The sequence below is a fragment of the Macrosteles quadrilineatus genome, unplaced genomic scaffold (genome assembly GCF_028750875.1).
Source record: "Macrosteles quadrilineatus isolate MER2022 unplaced genomic scaffold, UCM_ALF_1.0 Scaffold_8__2_contigs__length_117827958, whole genome shotgun sequence".
NCBI classification, from domain to species: Eukaryota; Metazoa; Arthropoda; class Insecta; order Hemiptera; family Cicadellidae; genus Macrosteles; species Macrosteles quadrilineatus.
Window position 1 is genome coordinate 98963309 of NW_026542601.1, and position 20189 is coordinate 98983497.

Sequence of the window (20189 nt, forward strand, 5' to 3'; positions counted from 1 at the left end):
TATTGTTTATTCTTTAAAATCATCTGATACAGAGTACATTATGTAACCTTAAACAGAGCTCAATAGTTAAGGTAAAAATAGGACACTTAATACATTTACCATCTAGTAAAAAAACTAAATGTTGTTGTTAGGGCAAACCAGCTGTCTTACATTGTTGTAACAATTTAGAAAGGATCAGATGATTTTAAAGAATAGACAATAACAATTAAAATCCAGTAAAGAAATTATTAATTATAAAAAAATTAATAACTCAAAATAATCATGTGATCATCATCTCAAAATCATATGTCCAACCAGCTGTCTTACATTGTTGTGACAATTTAGAAAGGATCAGATGATTTTAAAGAATAAACAATAACAATTAAAAGCCAGTAAAGAAATTATTAATTATTTAAAAAGTTTATAACTCAGCTGTTTGTTGTCCGATCTTTAAGATCTAGGTGTCATTAGATTTGGCATAAAATTTTCTAAATTTTGTTATTCGTGTGTTTTTTTTTTTTTTACTCTAGTGGTTTTCATGTAATTTGAGGTCAAAGATTTTAGATGGCTGCCATTTTGAAACGGCTATAGTCAACGAAATGAAATTTTGCATGTTTGTGTAACACGTTTAAATACACAAGTGTGTAAAATTTAAAGTTTGTACCTCGATTCAAACTCGAGTTATAAAGTTATTTATAAAAAACACATACAGACAGACAGACAGAAAACGAGGCTCCGGCGACCCATGTTTATAATGTAAAATATTCATGTATTAACCCAAGGAATAATCCTGTGAATTTTTTCGAGAGAGTTCACAAACACCCTGTATATGAAAGTGTGATGTTTTTTACATTACGTGGAATAAATGCGTCCGAATATTTTTCAAGCTGAGTATAAACTACATTTGAAAGGCGGAATATAATTTAAGTAGGCTAATTTTAAAGAGAAGGCCTAATGAATTTTCTTTTCGCGTATTCTAACGTAACGCGCGTTCTGTAACTTTCCATTTTATAGATACTGTAGCTAAGGTATTTTTATTGCATCGAGTTTAGGGAATAGGCTGGTCTAGGTCAAGCTAGGTATCCTAGTGGTAGAAAGCTTCACTTCGGTTCCTGATGTCCCGGGTTCAAATCCCGCCAATCACCAATGGGTTTTATCAATGTGATAATTTCGCAACACTCTACGGCTAGCCTCAAGTAATTAGTAAAACCGTTCTGGGCTAGAACCTATAGTTTACTAGTATGTGAAGGTGGGACTTACACAAATTTATCACTTTTGTTGATAAAAAGGTAATTTTTAAGTTCAATCATCTTGTTTGTAAGGACACATTTTCAAACTTTGGGATTGGGGACTTCTCTTCACTTTTCTATTTTTTACAAAATCCATTATAGAAGTTTCTCTCTTACACTCTTCAGCCAACTTACGAAAGAACTACTCCCCTTCACAGAAAGAGCTCTAGAGTTAATGCGAATCTTCCTAAAATAATTCACTTTCCAAATACACAAAATATGTAGTTAAATTCAATTATAATAAGAGTTAATCCAACTGTGAACTGTTTATTTTCAAATTTTAATTTCCTAAAAAACATTTTGCAATGTCATTAACAAAAATAATAATTTTTCTCTTTTTTATATATTGCCAAACACTATGTAGTATCGACATAATGACTTGTTGGATTAGTTTAAAATCCGTTATCCTAATACTGTACAAATTTTAACAGACTCTGTCTTTGCTTCCGTTCAACCAAAAAGGTACAGTAGACTCAGGCCAAAGTCTTGCCACGAAGACTATGACACTAAATATAACAAAATATTTACGGTAAAACTCTGTTAATTGTGTAATTTTTCAACATGTGAGTATTGTACAGCGCGTGGAAAACACAATAGGCTAACATTGACAGTTACCTGTGATCTTCCAATAGTGTAACAGAACATATCAAATAAATTAAGTCATGCTACAGTACACATAATAATATTGCTCTCGCATACAATATATGCTAGCATGAACAATTAACATTGTTCTTCTAAAGTCGAAACGTTATAAAACAGTTTATGTAAGTGTTACGTACATAGTTCTCACAGACAATATAGACTAACATTAGCACTTACATTGAATATTCTAATTGTGACAGAACGTATAAAAGCAAAGCAGTTAATGTGTGTGTTGCGTATAAAACCGCTCGTTCTCTCAGACAGTTTATGAAGGATCAAGCTGACCTGGAAAGTTGCCGGAACGCTGCATTTAGCACACAACGAGTTGCAGCCTAACCTTCCAAGTCTGGACCTACCAGGTGGCAGAAGATGTAGTGGACAATTTTATAATTTACAGCTAGAAGTAAACTATTTTAGAATATCAATTTGAAAAATATTCTATGTTTATAAACCATAAAGAATTGTTTATCCGAAATTCAATTTCAATGTGATATTGTTGACCAAAGACTTTGACTTTGTTCACACTACCGAGAAATAGGCATTGAACAATATTTACCTACCAAAATAAACTTATTTCAAAATTAGTTACTCTTAAATATTTTAAACCGTACATTGCTTAGTTTTTGTTATAGCTATGACTAAAAATGAGAAGACGCTTCCGTGTCTGAATTGTAGCCAATAGGAATTTCCTATCAAGAGATGCCGAGTGGGAAGCAGTCAATTGCACCGACTTTTTATAACATACCAATCTGCAAGGACAATTAATTGAATTATACAGGATACTTTATGTCTCTACAAAATAAAATGGTATAAAATACTAAAAGTAACATTCTAAATTTATTAGTAGTGCACACTATAATAGGCTCATGGAACTATACATATTGTATTTGAAGTAAATGATTAGGTATAGCTGGTCCATATTGATTGGATGACTACAGCATCCAAAGTGGATGGGAGATTATGATAAACTAGTTCATTGTAATATTCTTTTACCTTGCCCAAAATATAATCCTGATAGAGTTATGGCACTGCCTGAAAACATAAAGTTCTAAATCAACATAATTAAAACAGGTTACTAACATATGTATTACAAATCAAACAGTACAGTAGTGACTGTAGGCTTCACTGGTTGGTTAGTCTCTCGTCGTTACATTCATTAGAACCAATCAAATCACAGCGTTTCATTCCTACGCTCATAATGACGTCACAAAACACTTGTAAGTCACCGTTGTAACACTACAGAAGAATGCACTTGCTAACATCACTGGATAATCGCAAACACTGCTATGTATAAGCTCAACATCCAACCTAATTCAGTTGTTTCTGGTGTTGTTCATGTTACAATCGATATTACACAGATGGCGCGCTGATGTTTTCTAATTAACGAATACATACAACTGATGTATTTCTATAGAACGTAAACTTACAATATGATCTTTGTAAAAACGTAACAAATGATCAATTTTGCATTTGAAATTTGCATACATGTTTTTTGATGATATACAGTTTTCACTTTTATCATTCCATGATGTATAGTCTAAGGCAATGTCTCAAGAGCAGGTTTCTATCCCAACTAAAATTTTAGTAATACATATTTATTCTTATGGTTGTGTACATGAAATTAGTCGGGCATTTTTTATAGGCTCATCTTGTCTATGTATTTTGATGATACGTCCATCATCTAGCTGAACTGAGTATACATTCAAACATTATTTTAACATATTTCACTGAACATGCCAGAAAATAAGAAAAGACGTTTATGAGCTCATTTATCCAAAATCGTTTTAAGTTATTTGTCTATAATAACGGATTATAAAATAAGTAATACTTGGCTCAGATCGAATTATGAGTGATACTACATGCCAGAAATCTTCTCTAATGATGTGTGGCTTGGACCTAATAAATGGTGTCCGGCTGGCTGGAGGTCGATTATTATCACTCACTGGTGCACTCATCCTGCTATTTGGGAATGGGATATTTTGCAAACATTTCAGTGTTGACTCAAAAATAGTAATCTTGCTTGCGTGTATGTTTTATTTACCTTTGACTAGTAACCAAGCTGGGGCTATCGAAAAAAAATAATAAAATTTCAGACAGAACTGTAGTTATGTTTTCCATGCTACTACACAAATGTAGAAATTCATTGCAAACAATTTCTATTAAAATTATTATATCATGAGAGAGACACTCAATGCTGCACTTATATTTCAGATTGCTTATAAGTGTATATTGAAGTGGCTTTGTGTATATTTGTGTCTGACTAAGATCAGCTTATCCTATAACCAATCCCGTTTAAAACTTCCAGTTTTGAACGATCCAAAACCACTAAAATTCCTCAAAAATCGACAAATTCAACCAGTATGCATACAGTCAATAGAATTCAGCGTTCCGGTAAGTAGACAAAAAAGCACAGTTCCTTAGACTGCATCACATAGTCGTTTTTAGTTTTTATAAATGTCTAGCTAGATGTCTAAAATGTCTCATTGAACCCACGAAGATATTGACCAAAGTATTCAAAGTATTATTTACTCGTAGTTTCATCGAACTTAATTTTAAGACAATTTATAGATTTTCTAAAACAATTTGGAGGTGTTTGACATAGTGTCCCTGTGTTTTCTAAATTTACTATTTTAGCAAGTCATTTTTCCTTTTCTAGACCATGTGCTATTTCGTTGTCGCGCAAATTCAAAATTGAGAAATTTGTCTGAGGCCTACGCTTGCTCACATGTACGCTATACCCGATAGTATACAACCGCAGAGTATTCCAAGACATTATAAAGACATCTGCCAGCAGCATGTGCCCCTTAAGTGGTGTAAATAATTTGCCACAGGAGCCAGTTTAATGTTCGCAATTAATTTCTTGTGACAGGCAGCACGCAAATTTAAGATGCATTATACAAGCAAATGCAATGTTGCATTACTTATATTTCAAACCAAAGAACCACAACACATATATTAGAGCCCATTCATTGTTCATCTGCTAAAACGCGTACCGTAGTCGTTACTATATAATCACAGGCAACAATGATGTCACTGTATTTTATCGGGATGAATTACAGTGGTAATTGTGAAATATCAGGTTAGAAGTCTTAACACCAAACGATTCTAAAATCATAATCAGTATCAGGGTGCTATAGCATCAAACCCCGGCTTTGCCTGGGTACAAATTCAATTTACAATAATGGTTTGTTTCGTAGAAATAATTAGCCTGCTGATGTTGTTAAATAATACATCTTGCGTTTAAACCCCAACGTAAGCCTACGTCGAACGTTACGTAGAAATTACGTAATAATAATTGAGTTTTATCATCTAGACCTCCCATCTATATGGATCAGCTGTACCCATTTTTTTATTAAAAAAGAATGTAGTTGTGTGAGCCAGTCACAGAATGCGCTAGTGTTTCAAATTCTATTCTACGCCTTATTTTGTGTTGCTGACCAGATTGATGGGTCATAACAGTTGCTATAACTTATGATAAGTCGGTCCCTATGTTGGACTTGGTTAAGAAGATTGTGTATTCGGCAGAATTTAGTAACTTAGATCAGCGCAATCTGTAGGTGGCTCACATCAACTACGACGATTTTGATAAAAAAGCTGGCTACAAATTTTACATGGGGAAGGAGTGTCTAGGTTTTATTGAGAAAAATCTAACTTACTATTAATAAATTTGAGGTTTATCTCAATAAGTTGTATCCACTTACCTGTGATACAATTTTAATAGTTTCAAATTGTTAAATTGTATTTAATATTATTAATTCAAATTAATACCTGTATCATTAATCGGTGGCCCAGTAAAAGGACCTCCATGCAAACATAATCTTTTTTAACGCTTTTCAATACTTTTGGGCTGTCTATAACATTTGTCTCTTACAAAAACGTTTACAGTATAATATTTGATTTCTGCAATATTAATGAAGATTCGAAAAAAAATTACACTACCGTATCTACTTTGATAGCGAAAATTAAAAGTGACCTTGCATTCGCCTATACACGTTGCTTGAATGTATAATCTTCCGTAAGCGGAAAAGAGGAATACACGTATTGGTATTGTGAATTACCAATACAAATTCAAGCTGTATAATTACAGGTGACAGTGTTCTAGTACAAACACTTGACCTAGTCCAGTCAGACTGACTCAATCCACTCCACACTCATTGTTTGGTTTAAGATCACGTCTGGTTGGTACGAAGCTAGCCAAAACACGTCGCGGGATCGTTCTCTGCTACAAACGTGCCTGTCGACCTGGCTCTTTGTTGCAGCTGATTCTTGTAACAAAGGAAGTGTACGGTGACAAGTTATCCGATGTAATAAACCACCTAACCAAGCCTTCAACGTATTCTTGTGGTAAGAACTGTTAGCAATCCTAAGGTATATTTGTAAAACTACATACAAGACACGCAAACACATTTATGTCACAAAGTTCTCATTCAATTCCGTACAACATGGTTGTGAATACGAATGTGTCAGATTTGACAGATGTGTTATGACTCTCTTCACATCCAAGTTCTGATGTCAAATAAAACACAAAGCTTCAGCCATCTGTTAATGGCATCCTTGTTGCTGATACGTGTCACGCGAAACCAAATGATCAGATTTTGGTACTACAAGTCGTTCGAAAAACATGTAAACTGTCTCACATCAAAGAGCAACCAAATGTTTTTACTGTCGCTAATTCCCTATGTGCAACATCCGTTTGAGCGGCTCTAAATTTGGCACCGTAATTGGTTTGCATTCTGAATTAATTATTCCTGAAACTTTCGTGTATTTCAATTCAGTTGTTACGTTGCCAAGATGAGAGAAACTGGCAACTGCAATGACTAGTTCTAAACATAGTCAAAGATTCAAACACAGGTCAACAAAGTAATAATGTAGCCAAGCCAAATCAGATGGCTGAAAACCTAATTTGTCAGACACCTACTTAACAAAATGAATTCATTTGAACTCTTTGTAAATTGTTCGCCTACAAATCGTAGATCTACATCATGTTGTTGGCTTCAAATCGTATAGTGGCTGACAAAGACTATTCGTGACGAAAGAATCAAATATTTCACGTAGGTTAGTCAAACAGTTTCACCCTGTAAGAAAAGTGATAGCTTGCACTCTAATCATTTGTTTAATTAATCTGAAAACTAAGAAATAGGTCACTAATGTTACGGTCATTTAAAGTTTTGAATTCTTGTATTCTTTTGTACATATTGTGGTCTTCTTGCTACATTCACGGCCACCTTTTAGAGGGTCCCACCTAGCAACTGGTTGTCGCGTAAACATGTTCCTACAAAAAATAACCTCGTGGCATTATTAAAGTGTTTATAGAGATAATATAAACTCTAAAATATTCACAAATATTCAGACTATGCACTGGATGAACTGAAACTTCGTAATTGTTTCTTTAAGTAGTTACAAAATCATTTTGAAAATCCGCAAATTAGTCATTTTTTAAACGTGGTTTTAACTTCTAAATAATTGTTAAAATTAATTTTCTCCGTCCATTGCAAGCTCTGATATGTTAAGAGCTGAAAAAGCACACAATCATTGGAAACAATATTAGTTTCAGAATGTTGAGAGCTTTTACTATAGAGGCATGTTCAATCCCGAACTATATTTCAATAAGCCGCCATCTTGAATTGAAGTTCAGGCTGCCGGGTAGAACCCTCTTAACGGTAAACTGAAAACTGGAATGAACAAACGAAAACTTATGAGGAGAAGAGCAAAGACATACGGTAATGCAAATTCGTTCAAAGTACAAATGTTACAAAATATCACAGCCATATAAAACCCAACCAAGCACTGAATATTGCAGATTAATATCAGATCTTAATTAGACATAGGGAAGGCAGGTCGGACTATATGGTTACTTGTGACTTACATTAAGTTCTTTGAAAGGAGGTTAGATTAAGTAGCTTAGTGTAGGTTATAGTGAACCAAGTTGTGTATAGATATATTACATCCTTTTTTGCTTTGTTTTTATGCTTTTTAAAATAGTGGGTTAAATACAACGAAATTACTAGTTCGAGAAATATCTAAACCAGTTGTATTGAGTGAAATACAGTTTTATACGGCAGGGTAACTTTATTTTGAGAATATAAAATTTGGTACCTGTATATCTTGAATAATTTAAAGCCAATGTTGGACGGTCGTGTGCTACAAACTATTTCATAAGATTGTACAGGGTGTTTTGCAATTCATTGCATCTATCTGTATATTCTCTATATACTGTACAGAGAGGGGCGGGGAAGTGCGCCTACTTTTAAGATGACGCTGTGAGTAGTGAGGATGTGCTGGAGAAATGGGGATTGGCTCGAATGATGTTGCTTTGGGATTATCTATTAATATCACGATCAAGAGTGAGGAATGCGCTTTTGCAGTAGTTTTTTTCCTAAATCAGTATATTGCCACTGTGCAGCTTGCGCTGCGAACCCATTATCCGGTCACCTTTCGTAAAACTGTTCCAAATCGCAAATCTATTTTGAGGGTGCAGTAATCTTCTGAGTGTTATTGTATTGCGAAGGAGAGTTGAAGCTCACAGAACCTTCCTATTTCCTGAAAACATTGACCTTATCAGGAGATTGATTTTGCAGTCTCCTCAACATTTTGCTCGTAAGCATGCATCCGCCCTAATCGCAATGCACGTCGTATTCTCCATAAGGACCTACACCTTCTCCATAGAAGATGGTGGTTGCTCATGAACTCACACAATGGGACTGGCAACATCGGATACAAGCATGTAAAACCACAATTGCGGACCTGCCTCATAATGGTTTTGTTTTTGACGAGACAAACTTCCACATTTCTGCAGTGGTAAATAAGAAGAATATGCATTATTGGAGTGCTAACCGTAGAGTAGTTCACGAGAGGACCCTAGATGGCTTAAGGGATGCAATTCACCTTGAACTTGGCCGCACTACACAAAACATTCTTCACAGAGTTATAATGAACTTTAGACTACAGCAGTGTATTTACAATGAGGGGCACCCCTTGCAGAATGTGCTGTTTAAAACTTAATAAATCTATATATTATTAGGCAAGCATGTTTCTTTTAAACCTTTTTTCTCAGCTCATGTGGATTGCAGGTAACATCTACGCATACTGTTGGAAAGATATTTTCCTGTAGATGTGCAGAATCCCTTCATAAATTAAAACAGGCTCAAAATTAAGCATAAACAATGGTTTTAAAATAAAAATAAAAATTAAAACATGAGCTTTATGGGTTGTTATGATGGTGACGTATTAACAACGAAATATAAACAGAAAAAAATAAATGGAATAAATTCCAATCACATGTTTTATTTACAGTGTGGGGTGGAAATTGAGAATTCTGTACAATTCATATTTTTCGACCTCTATTTTATATTAAAATAAACTCCCAAATGTAATCTTTTGATCCCAATACAAGGTTTGGTGCTAACATTTTTGGGTTGTATTTTCATTTACCCTCAAAATTACGGATACTTCCCTACCCCACCCTTTACCTATTATAATAGGGGTTTGTTGTGTTATACCTCATTTCCAGCCGTCCTCAACCGATTTCAACGACTGAAATGTCATTTTAAATCTAGCGAAGGGATTATAAAAAGGTAATTTCCTGTAGGGCTTCACCCTTCTTGCGTTTGTTTTATTTCTAGAATTCGCTTTCAAATATTCAGCGATGCTGACCCTCTTTCTTTATAAAGGTTTAAATTGGTGGATTGAAATTAGTTGATCGTTAAGTTGAATGTTAAACCACATTTAGAAAGTAAACAAGAGACAAAACCGTTTATGAAAGCGGATTTTAAAAGGCTTCTTTTTGTTATAATGTAAGTTGACTGAGATAGGTTTAAATTGCTCTTTGTGGTGTAGATATAAAATCAACAAATTTAATGCAATAAGCCACACATTGTTTTTAGGTTTTCCTTGTTTGTTTATATGCGTACTTGCAAGAATTTTTTAAACGAAGTCTTTTGACCAAGTACTTCAGTCCAGTTCAAATAAAAACAAAAGTTCTTTAAATATCTGTAAAATTAAATTGAGCTTTCAACCTCAGATTACTACAATTACAGTACATTTCCATTTGTTTCGGTCTCAAGCAAGTTCAAAGCAATAACTTTCTGAGGTTCAAAGGTCAGTAGTGCTATAATGACCAAAAATCCATATGTTTCTGAAACTGTTTAAAATGGAAACGTAAATCAAACCCATCTTGGCTATCCTCAACCCAGTTGTTTATCAATAATCCAACTTGCAATGTTCACACTTTTCTTCATTGAACACAGATGTTTCATATTTCAAAGGTTGGTCCATTCAGTCTAAATCTGGATCAAGAAACATAGTTTTACCCTTCCACCTTCATCGTATCAATAAAAAGTGTTTACCATCATAAAAATCCTCTGTTCGGCATAAACTGATAAGGCAAACTCCAAAATATCATAAACAGAATTATCAGTGTTGCTAAGCTCGAGAGCAAAAAATTGGCCTTACCCACTGTTGATAAAAGAATAACAACAATCAAAAAGAAACGTAAACCTTCGGCTTGGCTTCATTCAATCAAATCACATCGCATACCATTAATAACATTTGTTATTTTATGATGATTGGACTATCAATTAATGATCATATCTAACAAAAGGTCAACATTATATAGTATGGAGACATAGGTTTGGACCGTCCCCTTTCAAAAAACGTAAAATGTTGTAAAAGGGACGGTTCAAGTCCTGGTATTCTTACTATTAGTAGCAAGCATTTTTGGATATCATCATCAATTAATATTTCAATGACAAATAGCATCTTGGTAAGGAAACGATTTACTCGAGAACAAACCAACGTTAAAATGAAAGGTGAGTACATACAATAATCCGCTTGGCTACCCAGCCAATGTTCTGTACTTAGCGAATCCATCATAAAGTTTGGTTACAGGCAGCTTAGATAATCTCAAGCACTTTTTCTTCGTAAACTTATACTTCCTATTCTACTTTCAGCTCTAGAAGCGTTGAAGAAAGAAAACCCAACTACCGGTTTCAGCCCAGAAGGTTGTCGTCAGTCCTTAACTCTAGATGTCGCAAGATCATCCCTACTTGCTGCTGGTAGTCAACCAGTCTACCCTCCCCACGTCTCAACAATACTTCACGACCATAACAGAACCATCTTCCCAGTTTGCCCCTGTTTCCCGGGGAACCTGGCTTCACCGCACTTTCCAGTGCAAGAGGTTTGTCAAATATTGTTTTTTAAGGAGTGTTTGATTAGAACTTTGCGAAGCCGATACAACAGGGTGTGAATTGTAAGGTGGGGGTGCTTGGATGAGTAATGAATGGATGAAATATTAATTATAGCTTTAATCCTGTCTCAGAAGGTCATCTGGTCCCTTGGCCAGGACGATTATTACAAATCCAACGATCACTGATATCTGGTTGCAGTTCTGAGCAAATCAAAAATAATTGAACTGACAACAATCTGATAATGGACGAGCAGAGGAAAACATTGATTTCTGCGAACAAGTTTCGGACAATTTAGAGACCAAAACGATCTTATACATGATGAGAGGAAACATTGAGGTTGGAATGGAGTGGTGAATCCGAGTAGCTCAGTGTAGCTGTCCGAGATCAGCTTTTTCTATAGCCAGGAACATCTAATAGCAAAAGTAACATTTTGGAGATAACAAAGGAAAGCTAAGCTCTCTGTCTTGGTATCAAAAAACTCTTGTCTTTCCCCACATCGAACGGGCAATTTCTAGGTACTATAATATAAGGTGAGCACTCTGCCGGATAATATATGCTAATTCGATGCATAAAAAATGACACCAAACAGTAATTTTTTATTGAATTTACAACTTTATTCTATGAATAGTCATTTATGTAAGATATGTGTAAGATATTCAATGTATTCAATGAAACAATCAAGGTCTGAATACTGTATGAGAAATCTCATCGTCTACGAGACCAGCGGTAGCAATCGTTTATTCAAAAGAAGTAATTTGAATGAGCCTAGAACAGAGTTTCTTACTGTCTAAAAATTATATTTATTCCCTCCGGTTTTTTTCCTGAGAGTTGAAATAGTATAAAAGATACCATGGCTTAAAAGCAGTTGTCTGTCTAATTTGGTAAACACCAGTGCACTGTGTAGATAGTTAAATTTAACTAAATTCATGTTACAGTATTACAAAACTAGATATAGCATTGACATAGAATAGAATAGTAGTAGTATCTAGTTCTACCCATGATAATCAAAGGTAAAACTCTAAGGAACTTCAAAGTAACATCAGAGAGTTCATAATCATATGCTGTGGGGACCTAAAAATTGAGAAATATTCAAAGACACCACTGTTTCGTAATGAAGTATATTCCAAGTATTTTATCGTTGCGTAACTTTTATCTTTTCTTTCCCAGTAACATGTTTATGGTCTTCACAAAGTTGATTTCCGTCTAGCTATTTTATACCGCACATACATTTTATTACAAATCGCAAAAGAGATTTACGTGCAGTCAGGGGTGGGGTTTGCAATAAATGTCCATCCTAGAGAACAATTTATGCGCACTTGGCTCAGCTGGCATTTAGCGCAGTTGAGCGGAAGGTTTGCTCGTTAAACGTTGGCGAACCAACGCATGGCTGAGAGTTGCTATAAAATGGGACAACTCTGGGAATATGAGCCTACTCCAAGTTGAACTTGTCCATATACAGTGTACTGGATTGGCCTACGCTGAAGGGCTATAGGCAACGACTTTAACTATGTAGGTAAACACTCAACCTAGATGTTTTTACGTGGTTCATGCAATCTTTACCGAAACGTGTCCATTGTTTTGCTCATTGATATCACTAGACTTTGTAGGCATTGGTTGTGAAAGTTTATCTCGTTAACAAAAGCCCAACAAAGATGTAAACGTCATCATTTGACTTAAAAGATTCAAATTTAAACACCATAATTTAGATTGATAACTTATATAAATTTTCCATTACCTTAACCTATTCCTAACCTAACTGTAAACAGTGTTTTATGTCTAAAAACATTTTCTTCGCGCCGTACAAGAGAATCTTTACCTACACTGAGATGTTGACTAGTCATGGAACTAAAAAATAATCGAGGAACCTACAAAACAATTAAGTAAAATTTTGAATCAGCAAACCCGTGTGTTTGCCCACATATAGAATAATTAATTATTAAAACTCATTTTAAGTAAACTAAATCAATACTATTTATTTACAAGAACAAACAATAATGTAAACAAACCAAATGGCAGATGATTCATAACTTTATAACTCAGCTGATAATAATAATCCTACATTTCTCCCCACTCAATTTAGGCTGAGATTCCGAAACTATGTACATCATCATTTTCAGGTTCCATTTGCATTTTCCATTGAGGTGGATCAGTTGCACCTTCTCTTGCTCTCAGCTGGTCAGCGTGTTTTCTCTTTATATCACCCCCTACTAAAACGGTGTATGATAGCTCTCCCGTCCTTTCTTGTACTGTTCCTGGTCTCCAGCCCTTCTTCGTTTCATTTTGAACCCACACTTCTTGTTTGGCAGAAAACTCCTTTTGTTTGGATTTTAAGTCGTGGTAGTACTTCTGTCGCCACACTTGATTTTCTATTCTCTCTCTGCTATTATACCTCCACCTATCCAAAGCTGTTGGTAATCTTCTACCATAGAAAAGGACTGATGGTGGTTGTCCTGTGGTCTTTTGTGGGGTATTTCGATAGGCAAGCAACACTTGTAAAAGTGCAAGTGATGAACTGAGACCTTCTTGTTTGCAAGCACTATATCGACTCTTGAAGGTTCTGATAATCCTCTCCACTAAACCATTGGTTTTCGGATGATACGGCGCAGATGTAACATGACATATGTTATTGTCCTTACAAAAACTCTTAAACTCATGAGATGTGAAGGGGGTGCCATTATCCGATACAATTTTTTTAGGAACACCATACCTCGAAAACCAAGTCCTTAATCTATTTACAAGAGCAGCAGTTGTCGTACGGTCCATAACTTCGATCTCAACCCATTTTGAGTACGCATCGATTCCTACTAACCAGAATCGGTTGTCGAATGGACCTGCGAAGTCAAGATGAATTCGCTCCCAAGGATCACTTGGCACATTCCAAGGATATAGGGGTACTTCTGTGTCAAATGATCGGTTACTCTGGCAAGGGTGGCATCTACGGACATAAACCTCAACATCCTTATTCAGATTAGGCCACCAAACGTAATACCTTGATAGGGATCTCATTGCCTCTATTCCAGGATGTCCTTTGTGGAGTTCTTTCAATACATTTTCTCTCAAAATCTGTGGCACCACAATTCTTCCTAATCGCATGATTATGCCGTTTTCTAATGTCAGCTCTTCTCTCTTATTCCAATATGGTTTCATGGATGGTGGTTAAGTTTCCTGTATCTTTTGGCCAACCATGTTCCAGGTAGTCTATAAGTTTCTTCATATTTGGATCTTTCTTATACTCCAGTACAAGTTCATCATTTGGATAAACTACGTCAATTTTCTCCTGAACCAATGCTCGAATCTCTCTCTCATCTGGATCCAATACTTCTTGTGTCTTGAGTGAAAACCGAGATAAAAAATCAGCCAAACAATTATCCTGTCCCTTGATGTACTGGATCTCAAAATCATACTCCATTAAATACAAAGCCCAACGGACCAAACGGTTGTTAACTACTTTGGTAAGATCTCGATGCATTCCAAATATTCTTTCAAGTGGCTTGTGGTCCGTTCTCACCTTGAAATGTCTTCCACTGAGGTATTGTCTAAACTTCTTCACGGCAAAAACTAACGCCAGTGCTTCTTTGTCAACTGTAGCATACCTTTTTTCTGCTTCGGTTAGTGTCCTCGAGGCGTACATCACTGGCCTTTCCGTTCCATCCGGCATCAAATGTAACAGCACAGCGCCAACCCCTTGTTCACAAGCATCACATTCAACAATGATCGGCTTTGATATGTCGTATGGAACTAATGTTTTCTCCAATGACAGGATATTCTTCAACTTGTCGAACGTACTTTGTTCTGTGTCAGTCCATTTCCATTTAGTCTTCGTACCAGTCAGTTTATGCAAGTTCGAAGCGATCGCATGAAGATTAGGTACATATACCTTTCGTAAAAATTTAGCGCCCCTAGAAAAGCTCGTAATTCTTTCACGTTTCTTGGCCTTGGTGCGTGTCTTATGGTTTCAACTTTGTCTTCAGAGGGATGAATACCATTCCCATCTATTGTATGGCCTAAATACTTTACAGATTTCTCAAAGAACTTACATTTTGACAGTTTTGCTCTTATTCCACTTGATTCTAGCCGCCTCAAAACTTCTCTAAGAGTGGTTATATGGGTGGTCTTATCCTTACTAGAAATGATTATATCATCAAGTAGAACTCCGACATTAAGTCCTTTTAATAAACTTTCCATGTACCTTTGAAATTTTGCCGGACTCGAGGAAAGACCAAAAGGCAACCTTTTGTAGCGAAAGTAGCCTACATGAGTTGCTATTGTAAGGTACTTTTGTGACTCAGGGTGTACTTTCATTTGCAAGTACGCGTCTCGAAGATCTATGACTGAAAATATCTTTCCATCAGTTAATTTGGAAGTCAAGTCATCAAAGGTTGGCAAGAGGTGTCTTTCCGGAACGATGTTTGGATTCAAGGTTGTACGAAAATCGCCACATATCCTGACTCTACCTCCACCCTTGTCTACGTTGACTGTTGGGGTACTCCATTCTATCGGTGTTTCGGAAGGGTCCACTGCTTCCAAAACTCCTTCCTGTACTAATCGCTGTAATTCTCGCTCCACTGCCTCCCTTAAGGGAAATGGAACTCGTCTTACCCCGTAAGATACAGGTTTTGTTCCACTTTTTAGATGGATAACTTCATTAGAGTCAGATATCGTTCCTAGCTCATCACGAAAGAGTTCTGAAAACTCCTGAGTTAATGCCTCAACTTCTTTTTGTAACGTTGTTCTATAACTTTCTTCATTCTTACATGTCTCTTTACTATTTGTCTTTCCATTGTCAATACGCCTAACCCTTACTTCCCTAGGCAAATTAAGATTGAAAGCTACACTCCGCGGTAACCCAAATAATGGAACATCATCTTCTAGTAATACAATAACCGGCAATCGCTTAGTACGATTACGTAAAGTAACGTCCACAAAAGTCTTACCCATGACTTCCAGCTTATTTTTTCCGTAGCCAGTGATGACATCAGACGTCTTTTTGAGAGATTCGCCACTTGAATTGATCTTATCCCAAAGAGACAAACTTATAGCACTTACCCGAGCCCCGGAATCAAACTCCATTCTAACATTATACCCATTCAATTCTACATCTATTGTAGCTCTGGGAACCTTACTCTTAACTGACCTAATTTGTGTTCCGCTAACATCAATATCAGAACTACACTCATCATCGTAAGTTAGATCACAAGAATCATCTACTTTTCTCAAATTACCGTCTGTTCTCTTGACAAAATTATTTTTACTTTTGCACATTCTTGCGAAGTGGCCTCTCTTTGAACATTTCTTGCACACAGCAGAAACAGCAGGACACCTATTTTCACTAGGGTCATGTGTAAACCCACATCTATAACATCTATTAAAACCAGTAGATTTCTGTACCCCTGGTTTCCTATTTTCGTTACTGTCACTTACTTTGAAAATCTCATTTTTACACGAATGTTTGGAAACTTCTTCTCTCGCACGTTCCATAGATTGAGCTAACTCTAGTACTACTGTTGACTTAACACGCTCACCTCGGTTATCAACTCCCTCGGGCCATCTTTGTCTGACTTCTACTTCAAATTCTGGACAGTTGCTTCCTACTGCAAACCTATCTCGTACTCGTTCATCTAAGCTATCTCCATATTTACAACTTCTAGCTAAAGACTTCAATCTGTTATAAAACAAAATAAATGTCTCACCATCTTTTCTTATTGCTCTTTCGAACTCAAACCTTGTTGCAAAAAGGGTCCTTGTAGGCTTGAACAACCGGTTGGCTTCCTCTTTGACTTCGTCGTAGGTGCACTCCTCCCAGGCCCTTGGATACATCTGGTCCGACAGTGCCCTGAGGTGCTCCTCTCCGATATTTGCCAATAGAAGATCTCGCCGAGCCGCTTGTTCTTCTGTGTTAGCACCACCAAGTCCCTTAACTCTGCAGGTCAACTCAAAACGAGTTATGTAGTCTTCCCACAATTGTTCACAACTATACTCTTTAAATGAAAATCTGCTCATTCTATATTGTATGCAAGACATGTTACTACAGTCAATTACACTCTTATACTGAGACTGGTCTGTTTTCCTAGGCATTTTCTCGTCGCCAATATAGAATAATTAATTATTAAAACTCATTTTAAGTAAACTAAATCAATACTATTTATTTACAAGAACAAACAATAATGTAAACAAACCAAATGGCAGATGATTCATAACTTTATAACTCAGCTGATAATAATAATCCTACACCACATATACTTCTACTTCTACGTCGAAGTTGTCACCTGAATTCCCACTTGTATCGGTTTTAACTTTTAACGGTGCTGTTGAGGTGGGCGTGGCTGAACAATCGTCCATGTTCTCAAGCGAAACCTGCCCGATACTTATCAACATGAAATGCAGATTCTATTGCAATCCAGTCTTCATTTTCACAAATCCTGCAGACGTTTTAACAGTCCAACTTCTTGGCAAGACGACAGAATGTAAGTTACTGAATGCTATCTCGTCAGTTGTATCCTTTCAATGTTTAACGGTCATATTGAATTTGTAACAACTGCTCGTTTGTTGTACAAAGTGTAAGGAAAATATTTATCTTTTTAAGGGGGTGAAAATGTTATATATATCTTATTATTCAGTTGGATACAATGATTTCAAATAAGACATGAAATAAGATATGAATAACAGTATGAAGTGTAGAATGGTGTTAGATGATCTGTGTAGCTTTATTACAGACTAAGATCAGCTGTCATTTTATTCAATGCCCAATGATAAGCCGGGCAATGGGACGCCTGGTTGTGAATCATAATAAGCTACAGACATGGAATAACCAACACAAGTAGATTTCTCATCCATTTCTCACATGTAAATTTTGAAGCTCTTTATTCGTGCCTGGTTCATGTAGGTGACACTGATCGCTATATTGTCGAAGAAATTTTTTTCTATCATTTTAAGGTTAATTTCATGATTTATGCTTTACTGTTTGGTTATATAACTAGGGGAGGAGTTGTTTGTTTATAAATAGATCGTTATATTTAGGAAACGGGGTTTTAAATTACTAAAATAACAAGAAGCAAATTGTAAATAAAAACTACCTCTACAGTGCACCGAACAGATTTAACAATAAAATTGTCTGCTGATCCATAAAGATGAGAAATCTACTAAGGGAATAATTTTAATTAATGCTACTGCCTATTCTCAGGTTCAAATCGAAAACCTTTTGATTGTTAGGCTAGCGCTGTAACAACCCGCTATAATTATTTACTATTAAAAATAGGTACTGCTATTACCTATATTTTATAGGGTACTGCGTAATATTGTAGCATCGTATAAACTATAAAAAATAGGAGAATATACTGTATAATTTATTTACAAATAATCTGTATTTATCGTCAGTCACGTCTAATAACTAACTATGGAATTTTCAGCCGAGTGCCAGATCACCTGGAATACCTCCAGAACACTTTATCGGCCCTCCTTCCCCGAACAGCGAAGACTCCAACCAATCCGGCCAGTCTACGTCCAGTCTTCCGCCAGAGAAGTAAAGGGTATTTTCTACAGTTCTATTACGAGTGCCAAGTTAACAATGCCCAAAAAGAGGAAGATATACAACTAGGGTGTCTTATTTTATTGCCTTATGTGTTTTAATGTTTGTTATACGTTGTTTATCTCCTGAGCAAATATCGTTTAGCGAAACAATAGTTATTTCTTTAGAGCCCACCAACTCAGTTAGTGTGTCTAATAATATATGTATATTTTAATATTTATAATCATGTAGTCTTATTTTGTCAAACATTCAATAGCTACTGTTATAAGACTTAATAAAATGAGAATTGCAAATTTATAATATTTCTCTAATGTTATCTCGATGCAAATTAAGATAAAGCCGATAGGCTTACATGAAGTTCGGAGAAAGAGGGGGATTCTTCTGGAAATAAGTGTTTATCTTAACTAGGGTATTAATTGGGCATTTCTCCAGTTCTGATTATTGTGCGACAATATATAAGATATTTTTTTATTTGTATAATTCTGTCTCATCTAGCTAAGTTAACTTTCCGACCATGCTTTGCCAATTTGATAATTAAAGTGTTAGCTAATAAGTTACTCTTTACTTTTCTTAGATCAGAACGATGATTTTTTTATCTAGTAAAATTAAATGTATTTTGTAAAATACAAGCCAATTCAATTATTAAATCCTTAATGTTATTACTTCATCTGGACTGGCATTTTATGCTTCATTCCGCATCACAGATCATACCTTGCTCTAGCTTTGTAGATAGAAAGGTGTTTATTTATTTACAAACTACAAAAAAGGCCAACATTTTTGTATTGGAACTGTTGAGAGGTAAGTAGTCAAATATTTTCAGGTGCCTTAGGTCATGATAGTACATTATACATTTGTCAATCCTGTAAAAAAGTAGAAATAAAGCTAATGTGAACAAAGTTGTGAAATAAGTTTTCGTTTGACAATACAGATTGACGTTCTTTAATTATTATTAGCATTTTATTCTTTGGTAAATAAGAAAGATATTAAAGCTTTTTTTCTGCTGAACTATAACATAAACAGCAACCATGCATTCTCGTTTTATACTTGTTGTGCGGCCGTTATTACTGGAGGTACATTTCACATAATACAGTACATCAAAGGTCTGTAAAAAAATGTTTAACTATTAATGTAGGGAGATAAAAAGGTCCTAATTTAAATTATACATTTTAATTGGTATTTCTTTATTTAAATAAATATTTTACTTATTTAATTTTATCATTGGAATTTATGATTATAAGAAATACGTCCTTGAATATTTCTATAATTATTTATATGTTCTCTATTTACAGCTTTTAATTAATACCTTTATACCTGTATATATTAAACAACAATATTATATGAACGTCTCTAATATCACTTAAATAATATACATGAAAATATTTTTGGCTGCTTTTGCCAATAATTGTAATTTTCATACTATAGATTTGGATAAAGGCAGGTACATATTTTTAATAAAACTAGTGCACCTGTTGCTCGAATTCGAGCAATTGCAAAGTATTACAGGTGTTCAAAACTAATAACAGTCGTAGTTATTTTCCGATTACTTAAAAGAGTCAACTCAAAGATTAT

At 35.3% G+C, this 20189-nt stretch overlaps 1 protein-coding gene across 2 annotated transcripts in view; it reads left to right on the top strand.

The window, feature by feature from the left end:
* The window catches only part of LOC129000000 (uncharacterized), a 50617-nt gene extending 31368 nt beyond the window's left edge, over nucleotides 1–19249 (top strand). For both annotated transcript variants that reach the window (XM_054426835.1, XM_054426833.1), the window contains exons 5-6: nucleotides 10859–11085; nucleotides 18502–19249. In XM_054426835.1, coding sequence (XP_054282810.1) covers nucleotides 10859–11085; nucleotides 18502–18618 — 344 coding nt within the window. In that variant the 3' untranslated portion in view covers nucleotides 18619–19249. The remainder of the gene's footprint in view (nucleotides 1–10858; nucleotides 11086–18501) is intronic.
* Nucleotides 19250–20189: the final 940 nt, after the last annotated feature.